This window comes from Antechinus flavipes, chromosome 5, assembly GCF_016432865.1.
Source record: "Antechinus flavipes isolate AdamAnt ecotype Samford, QLD, Australia chromosome 5, AdamAnt_v2, whole genome shotgun sequence".
Taxonomy (NCBI): Eukaryota; Metazoa; Chordata; class Mammalia; order Dasyuromorphia; family Dasyuridae; genus Antechinus; species Antechinus flavipes.
Genome location: NC_067402.1, coordinates 146,560,825 through 146,580,325, shown reverse-complemented (window position 1 = coordinate 146,580,325; position 19,501 = coordinate 146,560,825). Strand labels below are relative to the sequence as shown.

The 19,501-nt window shown below is 33.4% G+C and overlaps 1 protein-coding gene across 4 annotated transcripts in view; it reads right to left on the bottom strand.

Annotated features, from left to right (window-relative positions):
* NAPEPLD (N-acyl phosphatidylethanolamine phospholipase D) overlaps positions 1-19,501 on the bottom strand; it is a 77,740-nt gene that overhangs the window by 19,580 nt on the left and 38,659 nt on the right. For all 4 annotated transcript variants that reach the window (XM_051963706.1, XM_051963708.1, XM_051963704.1 and 1 more), the window contains one exon: positions 4,512-4,827. In XM_051963706.1, the coding sequence (XP_051819666.1) occupies positions 4,512-4,811 (300 nt within the window). In that variant the 5' untranslated portion in view covers positions 4,812-4,827. The remainder of the gene's footprint in view (positions 1-4,511; positions 4,828-19,501) is intronic.

Genomic DNA, 19,501 nt, shown 5'->3' with positions numbered 1-19,501 from the left:
CAATCAATTATGAGGTTCCCCAAAAACAATGCAAGAGGGAAAAGATTCCTTTTAAATTTTTTCTGTAAAAATCTGTGCCAATTATTTACAACATGGAGACTGCCAGATAGTCATGCTGATAATTAATCTGCAATTACTGTGGTTGGATTTGAGGAATTTGTGGGCTGAAACATGATAAACTGTCACTGTTGCAATACATCAGCCTCAAGCAAAACAGCCATATTGAAGGAATGGTTACAACCTAAAGACATCCTGAAGCAGATGGTTGGTGGACAAAAGCCAATAGCATATGCCAAGTTTCTCATCATTCACCATGTAATTCTGTCAACAAGAGTCAGTTGGTCCTGCTGAATTACTGTGTTTTATTTCAAGACTTGCCACAATTATCTTCATTAAGATTTATCAGAGAACTTGCACTATAAATAGTAATATATAATGAATACTATTCTGTCCCCCTTCATTTTCATCACAAGTGTTGAGTCTTTTCTAGAAGTATAATATTGGAAGAATACTGGTTCTGGGTTCTATTTGTTTCATCCTGGGAAAGTCATTTATCCTCTGTCTGCCTCAGTTTTATAAATAATCTGTAAAATGAAAGGGATGGACAAGATGACCTCTGTGATTTACGTCTATGATTTTAAAGTCATATTTAACTATGATATGGCCTCTGAAGTAGCAACAAGTAAAGGGCAATGTATATAATTCATGTTTTCACAAGGTAGTTAGCTGGCTCAGTGCATAAAACAACAAGCCTGGAATCAGGATGATTAGTCTTCTTGAATTCAAATATGACCTCAGATACTAGCTATCATTTAAGTCATTTAAATTAGCTTGCCCCAGTTTCCTCATCTTTATATCAACTGGAGAAGGAAGTGGCAAACTAATCCATTTTAATCCAATCTTTATCAAGAAAGCTCCAAATGGAATCACGAAAAGTCAGACAGCACTAAAATGAAAGCTCAGTAGCACCAACAATTACTGTTGGATACTATTCACAGTTTATATTTATAGGTTGCTTTACATATATTTTCCTTTAGTCTTAAAAGTCAAAAAGAACGTAAGTGACTTTCTCAAGACTATAATATAGTTTATTAGTGGAGGTGCAAGACTACATTCCATGTCTTCTGAACTCAAACCATTTCTACTACACCATGTTGTCCATATACAAATCTCCTTAACTCTATTTATTAAACCTCATCTATCTATTTTAATACTTTCAAGAGTGTGTTGTCTCCAGTACAAATTTTCTGGGTGCAATTGGTATGATTCATCTACTTTTTCTAGAATTGTCTCTTTAATTGACATTTTCATCCTTCTAATTTAGCACTTTGAGAACTATTGTATTAAGGTCCAAATTGTCATTGGTGATTTAAAAAATCATTATAAAAATGTTGATAATTTTTTTTCTTTCTATTTGGTTTTCTTCTGTCATCACTGATGGCAAATCAGGATAATGAAGTCTGTCAGTTTCTTAAAATTATTTTGACCTCCAAATTTTTGTGCATTAAATGAGGAAAATATTACTCATAACCTTCTGAAGTATTCACAAATCAGTATTGTTTTTGAGTTCTACGTCTGATTGCATGGAAAGGAAATTCAATTTTTTTTACTACAGTAGTTTTTCTAAAATTTGATTTACTGCCACATGATATCATTGATGAAATTTACTATTAAAGAGATGGGCTTTTATAGCAACAAATAGTTTAGCTTGATTGAAAACACTGTATAAAACTCACAGATCTGACAAAATCTGATGATCTCTTATTTAACCCACGGCCCCAACTCACTATCCATCTGAAATGTCTAAATTGCATATAATGAGAAAGAATCTAGATTTGTACATAACGTCCATGTATCCAAATTCCTTCATGTTTATAAAGGTCCACAATAGTATAGGAAATCCAAAGGAGACTAGTTTGGTTCTATATTCAACCCAATCTCAAGTAAAAATCCTTAAATATTATACCAACAAATTAATGACAGAGGTGGTGGTTTTCTGTTTTTTTTGTTTGTTTGTTTGTTTGTTTGTTTTACTTCAATTTAGTTTTCTTCCTTTTTCCACTTTCATTTCTAGAATGAAATGTTCTAGAGGTAGGCCTCTTCACCACAGCTTTCTCTCTCTGTCTTCTCCTTCCCTTTTCTTTCCTTCTTTTTAAAGAAAACAGTTAATTCCAAAGACTCATGATGGAAATTGCCATTCCCCATTAGAAAATTAATTATAAAATCTTAATCCAGATCAAAACAAAGTATTTATACTTTTTGTCTTGGGTTTTTTGTTCTTCCTTTTTGTTTGGTTGCTTCTTTCACAACTAATGTGGAAATATGTTTCACATGATTATACATGTATAAACCATAGCAGATTACTTGCCATCTTGGGAAGGGGAAATGGGAGAAAGAAAAATCTGAAACTCAAAATCTTATAAAAACGAATGTTGAAAACAAGATGTAATAGGAAAAAATAAAATACTATTTAAAAAAAGAAAATACTTTCTAGGACTGAAAAGAACTTGTCAGGATTAGTTTAGGCAGAGCTTGAGATGATTAATCCAACTGGTTTTCCTAAGGTTCCAATGCTCTTTGATCGATACATTATCATTTTGTCCCCAGAAGTTATCTGTACCTCACAGAATATGTTTTTAAAGCTAATAACCACAGTAGTCTTACTTCCATGGGTATCCAAGAAAAGACACACAGTAAATGTCACACGGAATAAAGTACACAAGTTACTGAATTCTAGCACAGTGACTCACTTAATCAAAATAACTGAAAATATTCACTGTATGATCACAGGAATCATGGCTGAGAGCAAGACCCAGGTGTTTTGAGAACTGCAAATAGGAAATATGAATGAATATGGCTATGAGATTCCTGAGGAAAATGTTGTATAGAAGTATTGCAGCTGTTTCTCAGATCTTCAAAAAGAATGCCGAAATGCTGTCTGCCCCTTGGTTGCATAACATTGAATAGTTTTGATGAAGAACAAAGCCTTCAAACATACTATAGTGCAGTATTCGACTCCTGTGAATTTAAAGCTACTATATCAGAAATCAAACAAATTGAATTAAATAGTTTTCTTAGGAAAAAATTTGGACATTTGAATAGACAAGAGAAACAGCAAAAATGTGCCTATCTATGGTTCTGTCCACTGATTTTCAGAATTAAAAGCTGATATAGTTATAGATTAAAAACTCTAAATCCGGAATTCTTATAGAATCAAATATTGATACACATTTTATAACTCTAGCTGAGAGAAATTAATACTGTAATTAATTTCCTTAATCAATCAGGATATTTAGTTAAAAACCACATATCTATCAATAACTCTGGGTTAAAAGAGGAATTATATATCTCCATTTAAATAGATTTGATTCATCTTATAAAATTGAATGTTGAAAATTCTTTACATATCATTAGAAAAATAAAATACTACTCAGAAATTAAATAGATTATATTTTATTAAATAAAAAGTTTCTAGGAAAAAAAAAAAGAAAAAAGTTCCAATGGCTTTCATTTTTATAAGCCTCAAAACATCATTGACTACTTTTGCCTAATTTATTTCTTTATGTAGAGACCAGAATACTCCTCATTGTTTCCTCAATTTGAAAAAATGTATTCACACTAAAATAATTTTCCAAGGACTTTGCACCAAAATTATCATTGTTCTTAAGGACCCAGATACACAAGTCAAATATTTGAACTAATAATACATCTCAATACCATATTAGGATAAAAAAAATGTATATTGACAACTGCAGTTAATCATTGTTGTAGAACACTGGTGAAAATAAAGCTTTAATTTTATTTCAAAATTTTCCCTTACCTTTTACTCGTCTAAAAAGATATTAAATAACAGAGAATTAAAATTGATTATAAAAGTTACCAAATAAAACTCAGAACTTTTATAATAGTCTACAAAGTTACATAGCATCAAAATACCACATGTACAATACCTAAAATCTGCAAGAGGATAAAATAAATGATTGTCTTCATATATAGTAGTGACACTTTAAATGCAGGCTGAGTGTTCCGAGTTGTATTTCTAGAAGTGGTGATTGATTTGCTGATACACACACACACACACACACACACACACACACACACACACACACAGATTTTTTTTAACCTGGATTCCCTCTTGACAAATGATGTTAAATTCTGTCATAAGTAAAAGTGTTTGACATATACTTCTTTTAACCAGCAATTTTGAAAAATGAAAATGAAAAAGTATCAGTGTACTAGAGACATTAATATCCTATGGTCCCAATATAAAGATGTTTGTGGAAAGAATAGCTTTAAATGTTCCCCTATAATTTCAATTCCCAATTGACAGAGGGGCAGAATAGTCAATTCACTTAAACAAAGCAAATTAAGAATGTGGTTATAGCTTATTCATTGAAGTAATTCACTTAACTATGATGTTAGTATTATAATTCAGTATATTATTTAGTATAATAATCCAGTATTATAATTACAGTAAGAAAACATTGAGACACTAAATAAAAATTATCTACCTCTTTACAACGTGGAATTTTGCTGTTATCTTTTTCCAGTATCATCCATTTCAAAACATCTGAAAGAGATGGATATTTCCATGTTGGCCAAGGATTGATGTATCTTCCATCCTTTCCTTTTTGTGACTTAGTTACAGATTCCTCTAACCTATAGTCTATCCTGAAGCTTCTTCTGAATGGCTTCTCACAATCTTTTGCGCTACGTCTGGCTGAAAGCTTGCATTTTTTTTTCACTTCTTCCAAAAGGTGGCTGTTACTTATTGTTATAGAAGTCTCACTTTCATCTGGGTTTTCTTCCATATTATTTGTTGGTAATCTAAAAGTAGAGAGGAGAAAATAGTTAAATACAAAGATAAAAGCATTGTCATAGTTTCCTTATTCAGTCTTCTTTTATCATACTTCTATTTCTTCTTCTAAAAAATTCTTATATCCATCTGCTATTGGGATTCCAAGACACGGCAGGACTTTTTCAGGACTTCAAAAGAATCAAATTTACATTAGCTCAATCTTTCTTCCTGTATAACACAATTTTATACTCTAGTATTACTGCTTACTATTTTTTAAAAGAGAAACAAGGGGCAGCTAGGTGGCGTGGTTGATAGAGCACCAACCCTGAAGTGAGGAAGACTCAAGTTCAAATCCAACCTCAGACACTTAACACTTCCTAGCTGTGTGACTCTGGGCAAGTCACTTAACCCCAACTGCCTCAGGTTAAAAAGAGGAGACAGACAGACAGAGACACACACAAGAGGCAGCCAGGTGGCACAGTGTATGATATAGCACCAGTCCTGGAGACAGGAGGGCCTGAGTTCAAATCTGGCCTCAGACTCTTGACATTTATTATGCTCTTCTCCTTAACAACTACCTTCATGCTGGATTTTGTAAGTACAATACATCCTGGACAGGAATTTTTAAAAAGCAGCACAGCCTGTGAGAGAGAAAACAGAAAAGAGTAGAGATGTAGTATCCCTAGCCCTACCTGGATTTTAAGGGGAAAAAATGAAATACATTTGGCAGCAGAAAGGTCCCAATTTACAGAAGAAATCAAAAGAAGGGAGGAGCTGCAACAGAGGAGAGATCAGTGATGGGTCAGTATACCTCTAATGCACTAGAGAGGAGTCAGTTGATAGACGTTTACTAAGTGCCTCTTACACACACACACACACACACACACACACACACACAGCATTAGTTTATGCAATATGGATACAAAGAAAGATAAAAAATGATCCTAGTATTCAAGAAGATCAATCTAATAGGTGAAAAAATTCACTATCTATAGACAATCTATGTAGGGGATGAATTAGAAATAATCAGTGGCAAATTAAGAAGGATCGGGAAAGTTTTCCTAAAAGAAGCAGAATTTTAATTAGGAGATGAAGGATGCAAGAGGCAGAGCTGAAGAAGAAAGACATTCCACACATTATGGTCAATCAGCAAAAATGCCCAGAATTAGGAGATTAAGTGTCTCTGAGAAAGAAGGACTGAAGTTACCAGTTTTGCACAACTTTTCAGACTGAGCAAAGTTCCCTCCCAAATAGTTTTTGTTCTTTCTTTAACTCTCCCTTCCAATGCCTGTTGAGTTAACAAACAGTATAATATACTGGGTTCACTTCTTTTTACCTAGATGCTTCCTTTATTCTGATCTTGTCAGAATATATCAGGGGTTAGCTGGAAATATAAAAAAAGATTTAATTAAGGCAAAAAGGCAGGCCTCATATAAATATTAGGAATTTTCTTTACTTGGGATTATCTGCTCTAGTGACTATTACTAGTTTTTCAAGAGAAATAAACTCCTTAAAAATAGTTAAGGAGGTTACCACATGGACATCAGAGTCATCATATTGTTCCTAGGTTAAAATTAGCCTATTTGATTTAACAGTGTGTGGCTAATCAAATCTCTATAAAGGAAAATATAAAGAAGAAAGAGTAATGGCTAAAGAAATGATCCTATTCTAAACTACTTATCTGGGAGGAGACAGGCAAGGCTGGGCATCCAATTTAGCAGAAAGGAAGAGAAAGTTATACCAAATAGACAAATATATACTCTATAGCAACACACAGAAATGTTAAGATTATCTATCAAAAAAACTCTAAAGGGATGGCTTGTGTGGGGCTAGATCACATCAGAGAAGCAGTTTCAGAAAGTGAAAGAGAAAGTTATCTTTCTATAATTTTCCTACTTTATTCAACTGTCATAGGAACTAAGAGTCCAATCAGGAGGTTCTGGTTGCGCATAGGTTTGAGAAAGGATCCACGGCAATCAGAGCCCATCAAAAAGGGCAGGCACAGACTTATCCACACACACGATCAATGGGAAAGGACCTACTACATATAAAAAGAAAAACAGTACATTTCTCTTTATTCTCCTTTTGTTTGATTTTATTTAAATTACTCCGCAGATTAATTTAATGCTTTCTTTATCTGGTCAGAAAACTGAATTTCTTATTTTTTCTCAAATATAACACTCCATCTCCCAACTTCATGTCTTTTTTCTGGCTTTTCCCCAAGACTAGAATGCATTCTCTCCTCAGTGTCATCTCTTTGCTTCCTTGGTTTCCTTTAAGAGTCCTGCTGCTGACCATTCACTAAATTCTCACTCTACTTTACAATAGGCAGAGAAAAAAATAAAGGGAGAGAGGTTAGATAAATCTCTGTATACATCTCTATCCAAAGATGTGTGGGTGTATATTTTACACACACACACACACACACACACACACACACACACACACACCCATCATAATTGTTTTCCTGTTGTCTCCTGGTTAAAGGAAGGCAAAACACTCACATGCACTTGTAAAAAGTTTGACAGAGGAATATGTTTAATTCAATAATGATACAGATAGGAACATAAAGAGGGGAAAAGAAAGTCTAAGAGGGAGGAAGATTCAAGGACAGACCAGTTTAAACAAAGCTTAAACTTAAAATATAAGTTCCTTGAAGGCAGGGACTATTTTTGTCTTACTTTGTATCCCAGTGTTTAAGAGATTCCTTTCATGGTGGCTGGAGAGGGGGTAAATAAATAGAAAAAAGTGCGTAAAAAACATGATGCTAGAGACTACACAGTGAATATGTATATATACCATGAATAAATATTAAGTTAACTGATAGTCCTTTAAATGTAAGATCTTTGTACAAAGACAGTAAAGTAAAATACTTTTAGAAGAATTGTTAGTAACATCTTCCTGATAAATGAAAGAAAACTAGAAGCCCCTCCCCCCCCCCCAAAAAAAAGCTTTCATAGAAGGGCTCACACTCAAGGGTTCTTCTTAGGCAAAAAAATTGTTTAAATAATAATAAAAAATAAAAAGGATTAGAAGAGCTGATTTCATCATGTTTCAAAAAGATGACTTACTTTACTTTGTGCTAACCTGGGTCATCTCACCTTACCGTGAGCTCATGATTAGCAAAAGAAAAAAAAAAAAAAAAAGAGTACTTATGAAGAAAACTTTAGCTTATGTACAAATAGAAAATAACAAGGCAGACCTTAGGAAGAATTTTCAATTTAATTCAACAAGCATATATCTAATACGAATATGCTAAACATTACACTAAGTTCTAGGGATACCAAAGCAAAAATGTATCGTCATAGTCAAAAAATTATGTTGGTTGAAACCTTGAAAAGATCCTCTGAAGCAAGTAAGCAAACTGGACAATTGCAACATCAATCTGACCTGTTCATATAACTTATTAAATGCTTTAAAATGTTAAGTAGAAAAAAAACAAAGATAGTGACCTTGATTATCACCATTTCCTTCAAAAGTTTTAATTGATGCAAAGTAGTAGTTCTGATAAGGAGACTCACAGCACACATAAACCTAGCCAGAATTTAATTCTTAATTCTCCTCACCAAGCAGAGATAAAAGACAGATAAAGGCAATGTTGATTTAAAATACAAACACTTGTATAATACTACAGAGAATGATAGCAGGTAATTATTAACAATAGCTAGCATATATACAACTTTCAAGTTAACAAAGTGCTTTTTACATTATCTTATTTAATCCTCATCAACAACTCTGTCAGTTAGATGCTGTTATTACTCTCATTTTACAATTAAGGAAACTGAGGCTAAAGTATTTAGCCAAAGTATTTAAGCTTCAGTTTCAGTATTTTACACTCCAGTGAATCTCCTGAATTAATTTATTTAGGTACTGATTCATTTTATTTCCTTGTTGTCCAAGCCATTTACAAAAATTTTTCTCCAGCACATTACAAATTAGGGTTTTAACTCTAACATTTTTCAGAAGTCTCAGTTCCAGGTTTTAATCATCTTGGTTAAAAGATAAGGTCATTCTTGTATGCAACCTAACATCTGTTCTCTCTAAGTTATTTTTCAATACATGTCTTTTTGTTTAGGTTTGAGTTAATTACAGTTCCTCAAGAAGCCACACTACTCTCTTTAAATATCTTCTCTTTGGGATCCTCATTGCAATTGTTTCCATTTGTTGGGGCAAAATTTCCTTCCTATGAAGCTTCTGTCTCTCACGACAAAGTCCTTTTTAGAGTACTAAGCTACTGGAAGAGAATTATGTTTTCTCTGAACTTGCTAAAATTCACAATTCACTCTCTGAAAGTTTAGTGTAGATGTCAGATTATGCCTCATGTTGTGGTATTTCTGCCTTAGAAATATATTTACTCAATGGATGGATAAGAATGAATCACTTGGATAATTTTTTGTAAAATAAGGGGTTTGGACTCAATAACTCCAAAGATTCCTTCCAGCTCTATATCTAAAAACCTATAATCTATTTCAAATCCTAAAATAAGATGATCATTTCCTCCCAAGTTCTGGTTTTGATTTCAACCATTTCTCTTTATTAAATCTCTGGAATAACCACAAACTCAGAAGGAGAAAAAAAATTTCTCAGCATGAATAATAATAAATACTCTACAAGAGATGAAAATATTTGATGGCATACATTAGATGCAGTCCCCCAAGATTGCAAAGGCAGTCCAAACTAAATTAAAATGTAACTGGGAAATATTTAACAAAATTAAAATACAACTGAACAAAGATAATGTTAATATATGATTTTCTATTTCATAGAAATAGCCTTCAGGGATTCTTAAGTATGGTTTAGTAGCCATATTTTTATTTGAATCTGACAACACTGGCATATATCATGATACAACAGCGAAATATGTAACTAGAAGGGGGAAATACTTTTATGGGCAAAGTGATAAAAACCAACTAATATCCAAACTCCAAAATTCAAGGGGAAAACTAGAAAAAAATATAAAAGGACAAATGGATGGAGATTAGTTAAAAGCAGAAGGTATAGACAGCATACATGCCAATACAGGAAATTTAAACAAAATTCTAGTTACAAATAACATTCAAAATAGAATCTTTCACAGTTTTAAAGAAATTGAAAACTGTGATTATTTTTATTTTAGATCACAGGCAGCTGTAAAGCAGGGAAAGCTGTAAAGTTGTAAAGTAAGAAACTAGACTTTTTTAGACTTATGGTAATTTTTTGATAGTTTTTCTTGATACCTTAATGCTTATACTTTCACAAATGTTAGTAAGTAATCTAATTACAACAAAAGTCTTCAGAGAAATAAATCTAACCTGTCATCAATAAATGCATAGTATTAGTCTCTCCTTTAGTACCATAAGGCAAGTTTTAAATTCAGTAAGTTTTTAGCTTAATGAAAATCGCCCATTTAAATAGGTTATTTAGTTATAAAACTTAATCAGAGAAGTCAATTACACTTTTATTTGCATACAAATCAGCATCTAATGAATTAAAAGATACAGTGAGATTTTATTTCTTAAGCGTCCCCATATTGTTTTTCAGGTATTTCCTTTTTAAACTTATTAAATCTGTAAGTGTAAACATTAAATCAGAAAAATGTAAAATAAATGAAATGAATGTCAGCAGAACTTTATATACCCATTTAGCTTTTATAAAAGTGAGAAAATTAATTGAGAAACAGATTTAAAAACTGATTAAAGACATAGCCATTACTACCTAAGGTAGAAATACACTATTATGTGATAATACTTTCTTAGTAAAATCATAATTTAACCCCTGCCTTCAAGTTAACTACTTATGCAAAAATAGACTGTAGTTAATAGTCTTGGTCATTTTGTTTGTTACCATCCTGAGGTCTGTCTGCTAAATGTTCAAAAAAGTAAAGAATTTCTAGTAAATATGTTACTTATCATTTATCACATTAAAATGCAAGAAGTATTAATTATTTATATGCAAGTCACATTACAGAGCATCACTTGATTACCTCCCCCCTAATTTGCCAGATGAGATCCTCAAGGCTGAGGGGGGTTGTAATTTTCTTGAAATTATATAGACCAATAATATAAGAGGTGGTATTTGAGACCAGGTCCTCCAATTTTAAAGTTTGGGTCTTGTTCTACTCATTTAAACAATGTACTATAAATATAGTAAAGTTCATTTCACTGAATTAAACCCATTTTTCTAACTTATTTGCATTTTTGATTGATGCAATTTCAAAGAATCTCATCATTTCAAGAATTTGCTTATATAATTGTAATACATGCCCAGATATATAAATTTTTTTCAATCATCAGGTGAAAATAATTCTACAAATATCAGAGTAGGCCAAATTTGCTCTTAACTGTTCTTAAAATTTTAATTTTAACAGAATTCTAGTTACTAGTAATATTTAAAATTGAATCTCTTATGTTATAATGAAATTGAAAACTCTATAAATGTTTTTATTTTAGTGCTAGAAAATACTTTATAGCTGCAAGGCATGAGACTAGGGCCTAAAATTTATTAAGGTCAGAGTGCTATACTAGAAAATCAGTTATACTTTACTAAAGTGGCGAGTGTCAAGTTTCTCAGAAAAATTGGGGAGGAAGGAGATTCCAGGTAAAGAGGCCTGGACTAGTGTTCTGGAATCTGGACCTCACAGAAGATAAGGGGCAAGAAGTAGATTCTAGGAAGAGGCCCAAGAACAGAATCTTAAGATCCAACAAGAATCCACTTAAGGGACACAACTGCAGTATGATTGTTGATCCAAGGACAAAAGGTAAATGCCCTCTATCACAATATCAAACAGTTTGGTGATGTGGGTAAATAAATGTTGGCAAGAAGTCACAGAGAAGAAAATCTTTGGTTGATGATGATACTGAAAACACTGCAGCATGTGCTTTATTTGCCAGTATAAGATCATGGGTAGCTTGGATACAAGACAAGAAGAGAAAGTACCAGAATTCAGATAATTATAAAAGATGTAAATTCAGATTTCTTAAATCAGAGGTTGTTCATATTATTATTACTCATAAATCTCATGAATGTTCACACAATGCAACAAGAAAGTTGGTAACTACCAGTAGTTAATATATTGCGATACAGAACAAGTTTGGTCAAGACAGTCATACTGAAGATGTCTTATAAAATCAATGAAATGTTAAACTATTCAAATTATATATTCAGACCTCAGGATACAACAAGGATAATGAACACTAGTTCTTTTAAGACTCTAAAAAATTCTATTATTGACAAGGTTCATAATTTGATTAAGGATTAGATTAGATTAGTAACTTTAGGCTCCCTTCTTTGGTTCTTTTTGGCTACATTAATCATCAAAATTTAAAATACTCAGAAGCTTTTAATAAATATTAGAAACAAATGTATAAGACGACTCTTTTTCTGAGAAAGACAAGATGTTAATAGTGATAAAGATGATATCAGAAACAGGACTATTCTTTTCAAGTTTCTGACTATGAGATCCTGGTTAAGTTATTTAACTTCTAAGTATAACAGGTAATTCTCTAAGACCCCAAATTGTAAACCAATTATTATTATGCACTTTCAGAAGAAATTTCACCAGGATTTTCCTAGCAATGACAATAGAAAACTGGACCAAAATGAAGTTAGAGGATGATCTCAGCGTACTGAATAGTACTTAACAGTCACAGTGTCTAGTGAATGAATAAATTGAATGAAAAATGACTAAAGTCATATAAGATCTTAAAATCAGGAAAACTCCTACTTAGGACAAAAAAAAAATTGTCACTGCTAATAAAAAAGCAGAAAGCCGAATTCTGCCACCTACAACACATTCTCCAGGTATACCACCTGACAAAGAATTAGAGAGGATGAATGGCCTTCTGGGGAAAGTATCAATACTGGTGGGAGGGAGAGGTACATTATTTGACAAATATGAGAAAACATATCAAAAGATTCACACAAATCAGGTTCAGGACAAAAACATATAGCATAGTCCAAGATAAGCTCCAAATGAATACAAAACTTACATTTTTTTTAAATCACATCACAACAAGGAAGAAATTATTTTTTTGAATCTACACAAGAAAGAGTTCACAACTAAATAAATGATAAGGATAAAACAGAATTTTAATGGCAAGAAATTTAATTTTTTGTACAAACAAATCTGAGTAAAAATTTGAAGGAAAACAGGTAGCTGAGGGGAATATCTTTACCACAAGTTTCTTTGATAAAGATCTCATTTCCAAGATAGAAGAACTGATTCACATTCATACTTGTTACTTGAAAAACTAAGGTGTACGAATCCAGCCATTCTGGAGAGCGATCTGGAATTATGCCCAAAAAGTTATCAAACTGTGCATACCCTTTGATCCAGCAGTGTTTCTATTGGGCTTATACCCCAAAGAGATACTAAAAAAGGGAAGGGGACCTGTATGTGCCAAAATGTTTGTAGCAGCCCTGTTTGTAGTGGCCAGAAACTGGAAAAGGAATGGATGCCCATCAATTGGAGAATGGCTGGGTAAATTGTGGTATATGAATGTTATGGAATATTATTGCTCTGTAAGGAATGACCAGCAGGATGAATACAGAGAGGCTTGGAGAGACCTACATGGACTGATGCTAAGTGAGATGAGCAGAACCAGGAGATCATTATACACTTCGACAACGATATTGTATGAGGATGTATTCTGATGGAAGTGGATTTCTCTGACAAAGAGACTTAACTGAGTTTCATTGGAGAAATGATGGACAGAAACAGCTACACCCAAAGAAGGAATACTGGGAAATGAATGTGAACTATTTGCATTTTTAATTTTCTTCCCGAGTTATTTTTACCTTCTGAATCCAATTCTCCCTGTGCAACAAGAGAACTGTTCGGTTCTGCAAATATGTATTGTATCTAGGATATACTGCAACATGTTTAGCATATATAGGACTGCTTGCCATCCTGGGGGGGGGGGGAGAGGAGGGAGGGAGGGGAAAAAATGAAACATAAGTGATTGCAAGGGATAATGTCGTGTAGAAATTATCCTGGCATAGATTCTGTCAATGCGAAGTTATTATTAAATAAAATAAAATTTATAAAAAAAAAAAAAAAAAACTAAGGTGTAATACACTAATAATATAAAAACTGAAAAAAGGTAAACAGCATTTAATAGAAATACTAGGAAAGATGCTTAATCAAACAATACCACATACCATAGCCCAGTTTTCTCAGCAGTTTTTGTCAAACTGTGAATTCTTCCCCCAGTGTTTATATTTTCCTCATGTGAGTACACATATAGTATCTGCACTGGTCATCCATTTTTCCCATTTTGTGGAAAATCATACTGTTTTCTTGTAATTTCCAACTATCCAATCTAGTTCAGCATTGGCAATAAATTGGATGGGGCCAGAGGGATTGTTGAGAAACTGAGAAGTGGAGGATCAATTGTAGGCAAGTTTGGAAGTGGAGAGGTTTAGAGGGAAAGAGAATGAGTTCCATTTTGTACCTGTCGAGTTTTATGATATCTACTGAACATTCCAGTTCAAGATCTGCAAGAATAAAGTTCAGCATATAGATTAAGACTAGATAAACAGATAAAACCATCAGCACAGAGATGATAATTAAATCCATGGGAGTATATGAGATTACCAAGTGAAGTATGCTAGAGAAAAGTAAGAACTCGGGACAGAGCCCTGTGGGACACCTTTCTGTTAGCAGATGGTATATGAATGAGGATGCAGCAAAGAAGAACAAGAAGGAACAATAAAATACGTAAGAGGAGTGTCAGAAGAGATAGTGTCATAAAAACCTAAAGAGAAAAGAAAAATGTCACAGGCTTCAGAGAAGTAAAAAAAGAATAAGGATTGAAAAATGGCCATTCAATTTGGAATCAGATCATCGCTGATAACTTTGAAGAGAAAAGCTCAGGATGAAAACTAGATAGTAAAGAGTTAAGAAGAGAATGAGAAGAGAGGAAATAGAGCTGGCTATCACAGATGGCCTTCTCAGGGAGAGTAGCCACAAAAGGCAGAAAAGATATAGGACAACAGTTAGTGAGGACAGAAAGATCTAGAGTGAATTTTTTGAGAACAAAGGAGACAAAGGCATATTTGTAAGTAGTAGAGAAGACAGTAGACAAAAAGAAATTGAAGATAACTAAGAGTGTGAAGGTGACAAAAGAAGCAATCTGCTGGAGGAGATAGGATGGAATCAGCTTCAGACACTACCTCCACCTGTGCAAATGGAGTTTAAGTGGAGTTTACTAAGCAAAGAGTAAAGTCCTATTTCTATGTAAGAGACAAGTAAAAGAAACAGAAACAAAGGAGATATAATATAGCATGACACGGTAAGGACCTGCACTAGGGTGACGGCAGAGCCACAATAGAGAAGGGGGAATAATCTGAGTGTGGTTATAAAATAGAAATGACAGGTCTTTTCAGCAGACTGGATATAAGAGGTGAGAATGAGGAGTTGAAGATAGTAAATGTTGTGAACCTGAGTGACTAGGAAGGTATTCTCAACAGTAATAGAGACATTACAAAAAGAGGAGAATGTGGAGAAAGAAGATAATGAATTCAGTTTTAGGTATGTTAGGTTTAAGATGTTTATAGGAAACCAATTCAAGATGTCTAAGAGACAGAGATGAAAGCAGGGAAATCAGGAAAGAAAATGGATAAATAGATCCAAGAATCATCTGCACAGAGTACATGATCAAATCACAAAGGCTGATGATATTAAGTGAAATAGTACTTTGTTAGAAATAATAACAATAATAATGATTGATCACATTTATATAATGCTTTAAAGTTTACAAAATATTATGTATGTTATGCCATTTGATCCTTACAATGATCTTATTAGAGATAATATTACTCTTCCCATTTTACATAGGAAGCCTGAGAAAAGTTAAGTAGCTTGCCTAGAGTCACATCTCTAGTATGTATATGAAGCAGGATTCAAAACCCCCAAGTCCAGTGCTCTGTTGTTTAATGTTTCTTCAAGATTACTATAACAGTCTCCATACAGTCTCCTTTATTGTTGTTCACTCATTTTTTGGTCATGTCCAATTTTTTGTGAACCTATTTGTGTGTTTCTTGGCAAAAATACCCAAGTATTGCCATTTCCTTCTCCTGCTCTTTTTACAGATCAGGAACTGAGGAAGCTTACAGAGCTAGAGTCTGAGGACAGATTTGAACTCAGGAAGATGAATCTTCCTAATTGCAGGTTCAGTGTTCTATTTACTGCATTACCATTCCCTAAAATATACATTTTAAACTGCTCAAATATTTCCCCATTTCAATGAACAAAAAAACAAAATAGTTATTGTGATAAACATTCCAATGTACTTATTCATTGGGTCAGTAGCATGGTTTACTGGATGAAAAAACAAAGCAGAATCTCAGACAATAAATTCTAATAATTCTTATCCTTATTTGAAGCATGAACTTAAACAAAACAAACAGGTTTGGTCCCTCTGGGGAGCCCAACTTCTATTTGATTTTAGAAATAAACTGGAATATCCCCAACTTGTAAATTCTATGCATGGATCTATATAAATAGATGATAATTTTTTTTAAATCTTCCTAAAACTTCCAAAATGGGCAGCTATATGGCACAGTGGAAAGAGTACTGGACCTAAAGTCAAGAGAATCTGAGTTAAATTCAGCCTCAGACACTACTAACTGATTCTGAGCAAGTCATATAGCACTCTTTGCCTCTGTTTTCTATCTATAAAATGAAATTGAGAAAAAAAATGGCAAACTATTCCAGTATCTTTGCCAAGAAAAGTCCAAATAGGGTCATGGAGAGTTGGACATGACTGAACAACAAGAAATAACTTGAATGGTTAGGATAATTCACCAGATATCGAATGATATTCTTAAGAAATTCCAATGTTCTAAGTTAATTAGTAGTTCTCCAAAAATGTTGATTTTTACATATAATTTGAAAATATTGTTAATTATAAAATTGGTTTCTGTATTAGATTCTATAGTGAGTGAATGATAAAAAGGAAGATATCAATTCTACCTAATAAATCTCCAAAGTACACTCTGAATACTTCTTTTGAAATCAACTGCCTATTTTATAGTTCAAGATTGTACTCTAATTTCTCTAAATGGAAGAAAGTCTGATCAGTAACATTTTCAGAAAACAAATCTGCCAGCACAAATATGTTACTCTAATGACTATACACATTGATAATGAGCTTTCAGAAGAGCAGGAATTACTCATGATTTTCTAGTTATGGATTAAAAGCAAGTGTCTTATCACTTTCTTCCCTTACATCCACAATTTACTAAGTGGTTAAAATTCAATAATTTCAGAAGTTCGATTCAAAATTATTAAGATTCTAACATTTTCATAAATCAAAAAAATTCCAAATTCTCATTTGGCTCAAATCAAGTTTTGAAGTAGCAGAGCCACAAAAGGCGAGACATTTTTCTGCCCAAAGAACACTTAGGAGGTTGGCTGGAATAATCTATAATACTAGGAAAAGTAGGGGCTGTCCAGAGCGCCCACACATACTGCTGAGGCAACAGCCACAACAGGAACAACTTCAGGAGCTCTCAGTCTAGATATGGCAAGAGGATTGGACAATCGGTCAGAAAGATTATAGAGGATCCTCTGCTAGCACTGGATAGATCTGTTGCTGGATGGCAATGCTATTGCTCATATGTAGTTCTGTGTTACAGTTCCAGGCTGGACAACAGAGACAGTAACAAGGGATAGGGGTCCTGCTCATAGGTCCAAAGCAAAGAGAACATGAGTTCTTGAGGCTATAGGGAACCCGAGGCCTTTCCTGGGTATGGATCAGATATCATACTAGGAGGTCATTAACTATTCCTTCAACTTGCAGAAACTTAAAATTATCCCTGAAAAGAACAGCATAAAAAAAGTCTGAATTTTAGGACAGCATCCCCACTCTTAGTTAAGCAAAGCTCAGCCTTAACATAAAATTCAAAGAAATAAGCTAGAACAAAAATGAGCAAATAACAACTACAAAATTTGACCTATGACGGTAGCAAGGAAGACTGAACCCACACACACATACTGTGTATTCTATGGCTAGTGACATTGTCCACACTGGTTTCACTACTGTGCTCCTTGTAGAAGATACTCAATGTACCAACTGCTGCCATTTTCATAAAATACATTCCCCCATGCCTGGAATCCTCTTCCATTCTCATCTCCATCTCCTCCTGGCTTCCCTCAAGCTACAGCTAAAATCTCACCTTTTATAATCTCCAATTTATTTTTTTTAACCTTTTTTACTGAGGCAATTGGGGTTAAGTAACTTTCCCAAGGTTAGCTAGGAAGTGTTAAGTATCTGAGACCAGAATTGAACTGAGGTCCTCCTGATTTCAGGGCTGGTGCTCTATCCACTGCACTATCTCACTGCCCCGATAAATCTCCATTTTATAATGTATTTATCTTATCTAAACATCCCTGTTTACATGTTGTCTACAGCATTAGACTGTGAGGTCCTTAAGATCAGGGACTGACTTTTGCCTTTCTTTGTATCTCCTGAGCTTATGTGTCTGGCACATAATAGATAAAAAATAGCTAGCAGGGCACTTTGGGAGGAACACAAAGGAGTAATGTTTAATAAGTTTATAAATATAAGTGGGATGAAATTGAAAAGGGATTTAAATGTCAGGCTAAGAATTTTATAATTTACCCTAGAAGCAAAAGGGAATCACACACACACACACACACACACACACACACACACACACACACACACACACACACCATATTAATAGGAGTCAAACCTATGTTTGAATATCAATTTGGAATATCAGTTTGGTTTTTGTGTGTAATACGGATTTGGAGAAGAAAGCACTCATAGAGGTCCAAGAAGGAGGTTTATTTCAAAAGTTTAGGCAAGAGTTCATGAGGGCCATAACTAGGATAGAGGGTATGAAAGTGGGGGAAAGGGAGAAATTAGAGAGATGAAATTGGGTAATATCTAGGACTTGGCAGCTAGATTCCTCATTTATAAAATGAAAGAGCTGCACTCAATTTGAGGTCTGTGAAGCTCTAAATCAGTCACCTTATGACTGTATATACTGAAACTTTTGACAAAGTGAAGTATAACCAAAAATATTTCTAAAACCAGAGGGAAACCTCAAGAAGAATGAGTGTCCATTTTGCCAGAATGCAATTGTGTCCTTCATCAAAAAAATATAAAACAGCTTCTGCTTTCAATAAACTATCAAGGGAGGATAGCTTTTCTGATTTAACACTTCAAAGTATGTTGAAATAAAAAGCAATACATTATCAATTCTTGAACTTTGGGACAATTCCTAAAACAGAAGGCTGCTTTCCCTTCAAGTAAGGCGATTATTTTTATATGTAATTATAAAAAAAAAATCTTGATTAAAGTTTTTTTTTTAATCATCTACTAAGTTAATTGAGGAAAGTAAAATTCTTGAGCAAAGCTCAAGAACAAACTCCCTTAAGTAAAGAACTTATTAGAATTTCTCAATTCTAATATTATAATAGGAATGTTTTTTAATAACCAGAGTGACATATTAGGAAGTTTGATTAAGTGATTGGGCCAATACTAAATATTCCTATGCTAACATATAAACAGTAGGGAGATAATACTACCGAAACTTATCCTAAAAGAAAAATGAAAAAGAATTTCTCCAGTGTTTGAACAATGCACAGTGATCATTAAAATGGGGGAATAAAGGAAAGAGAAGGAAATTAAGTTGCTATTTTGTGAAGCTCAAAAATCTGTATTAAGTAATTTTAAGTTTTGTTGCAGCTTT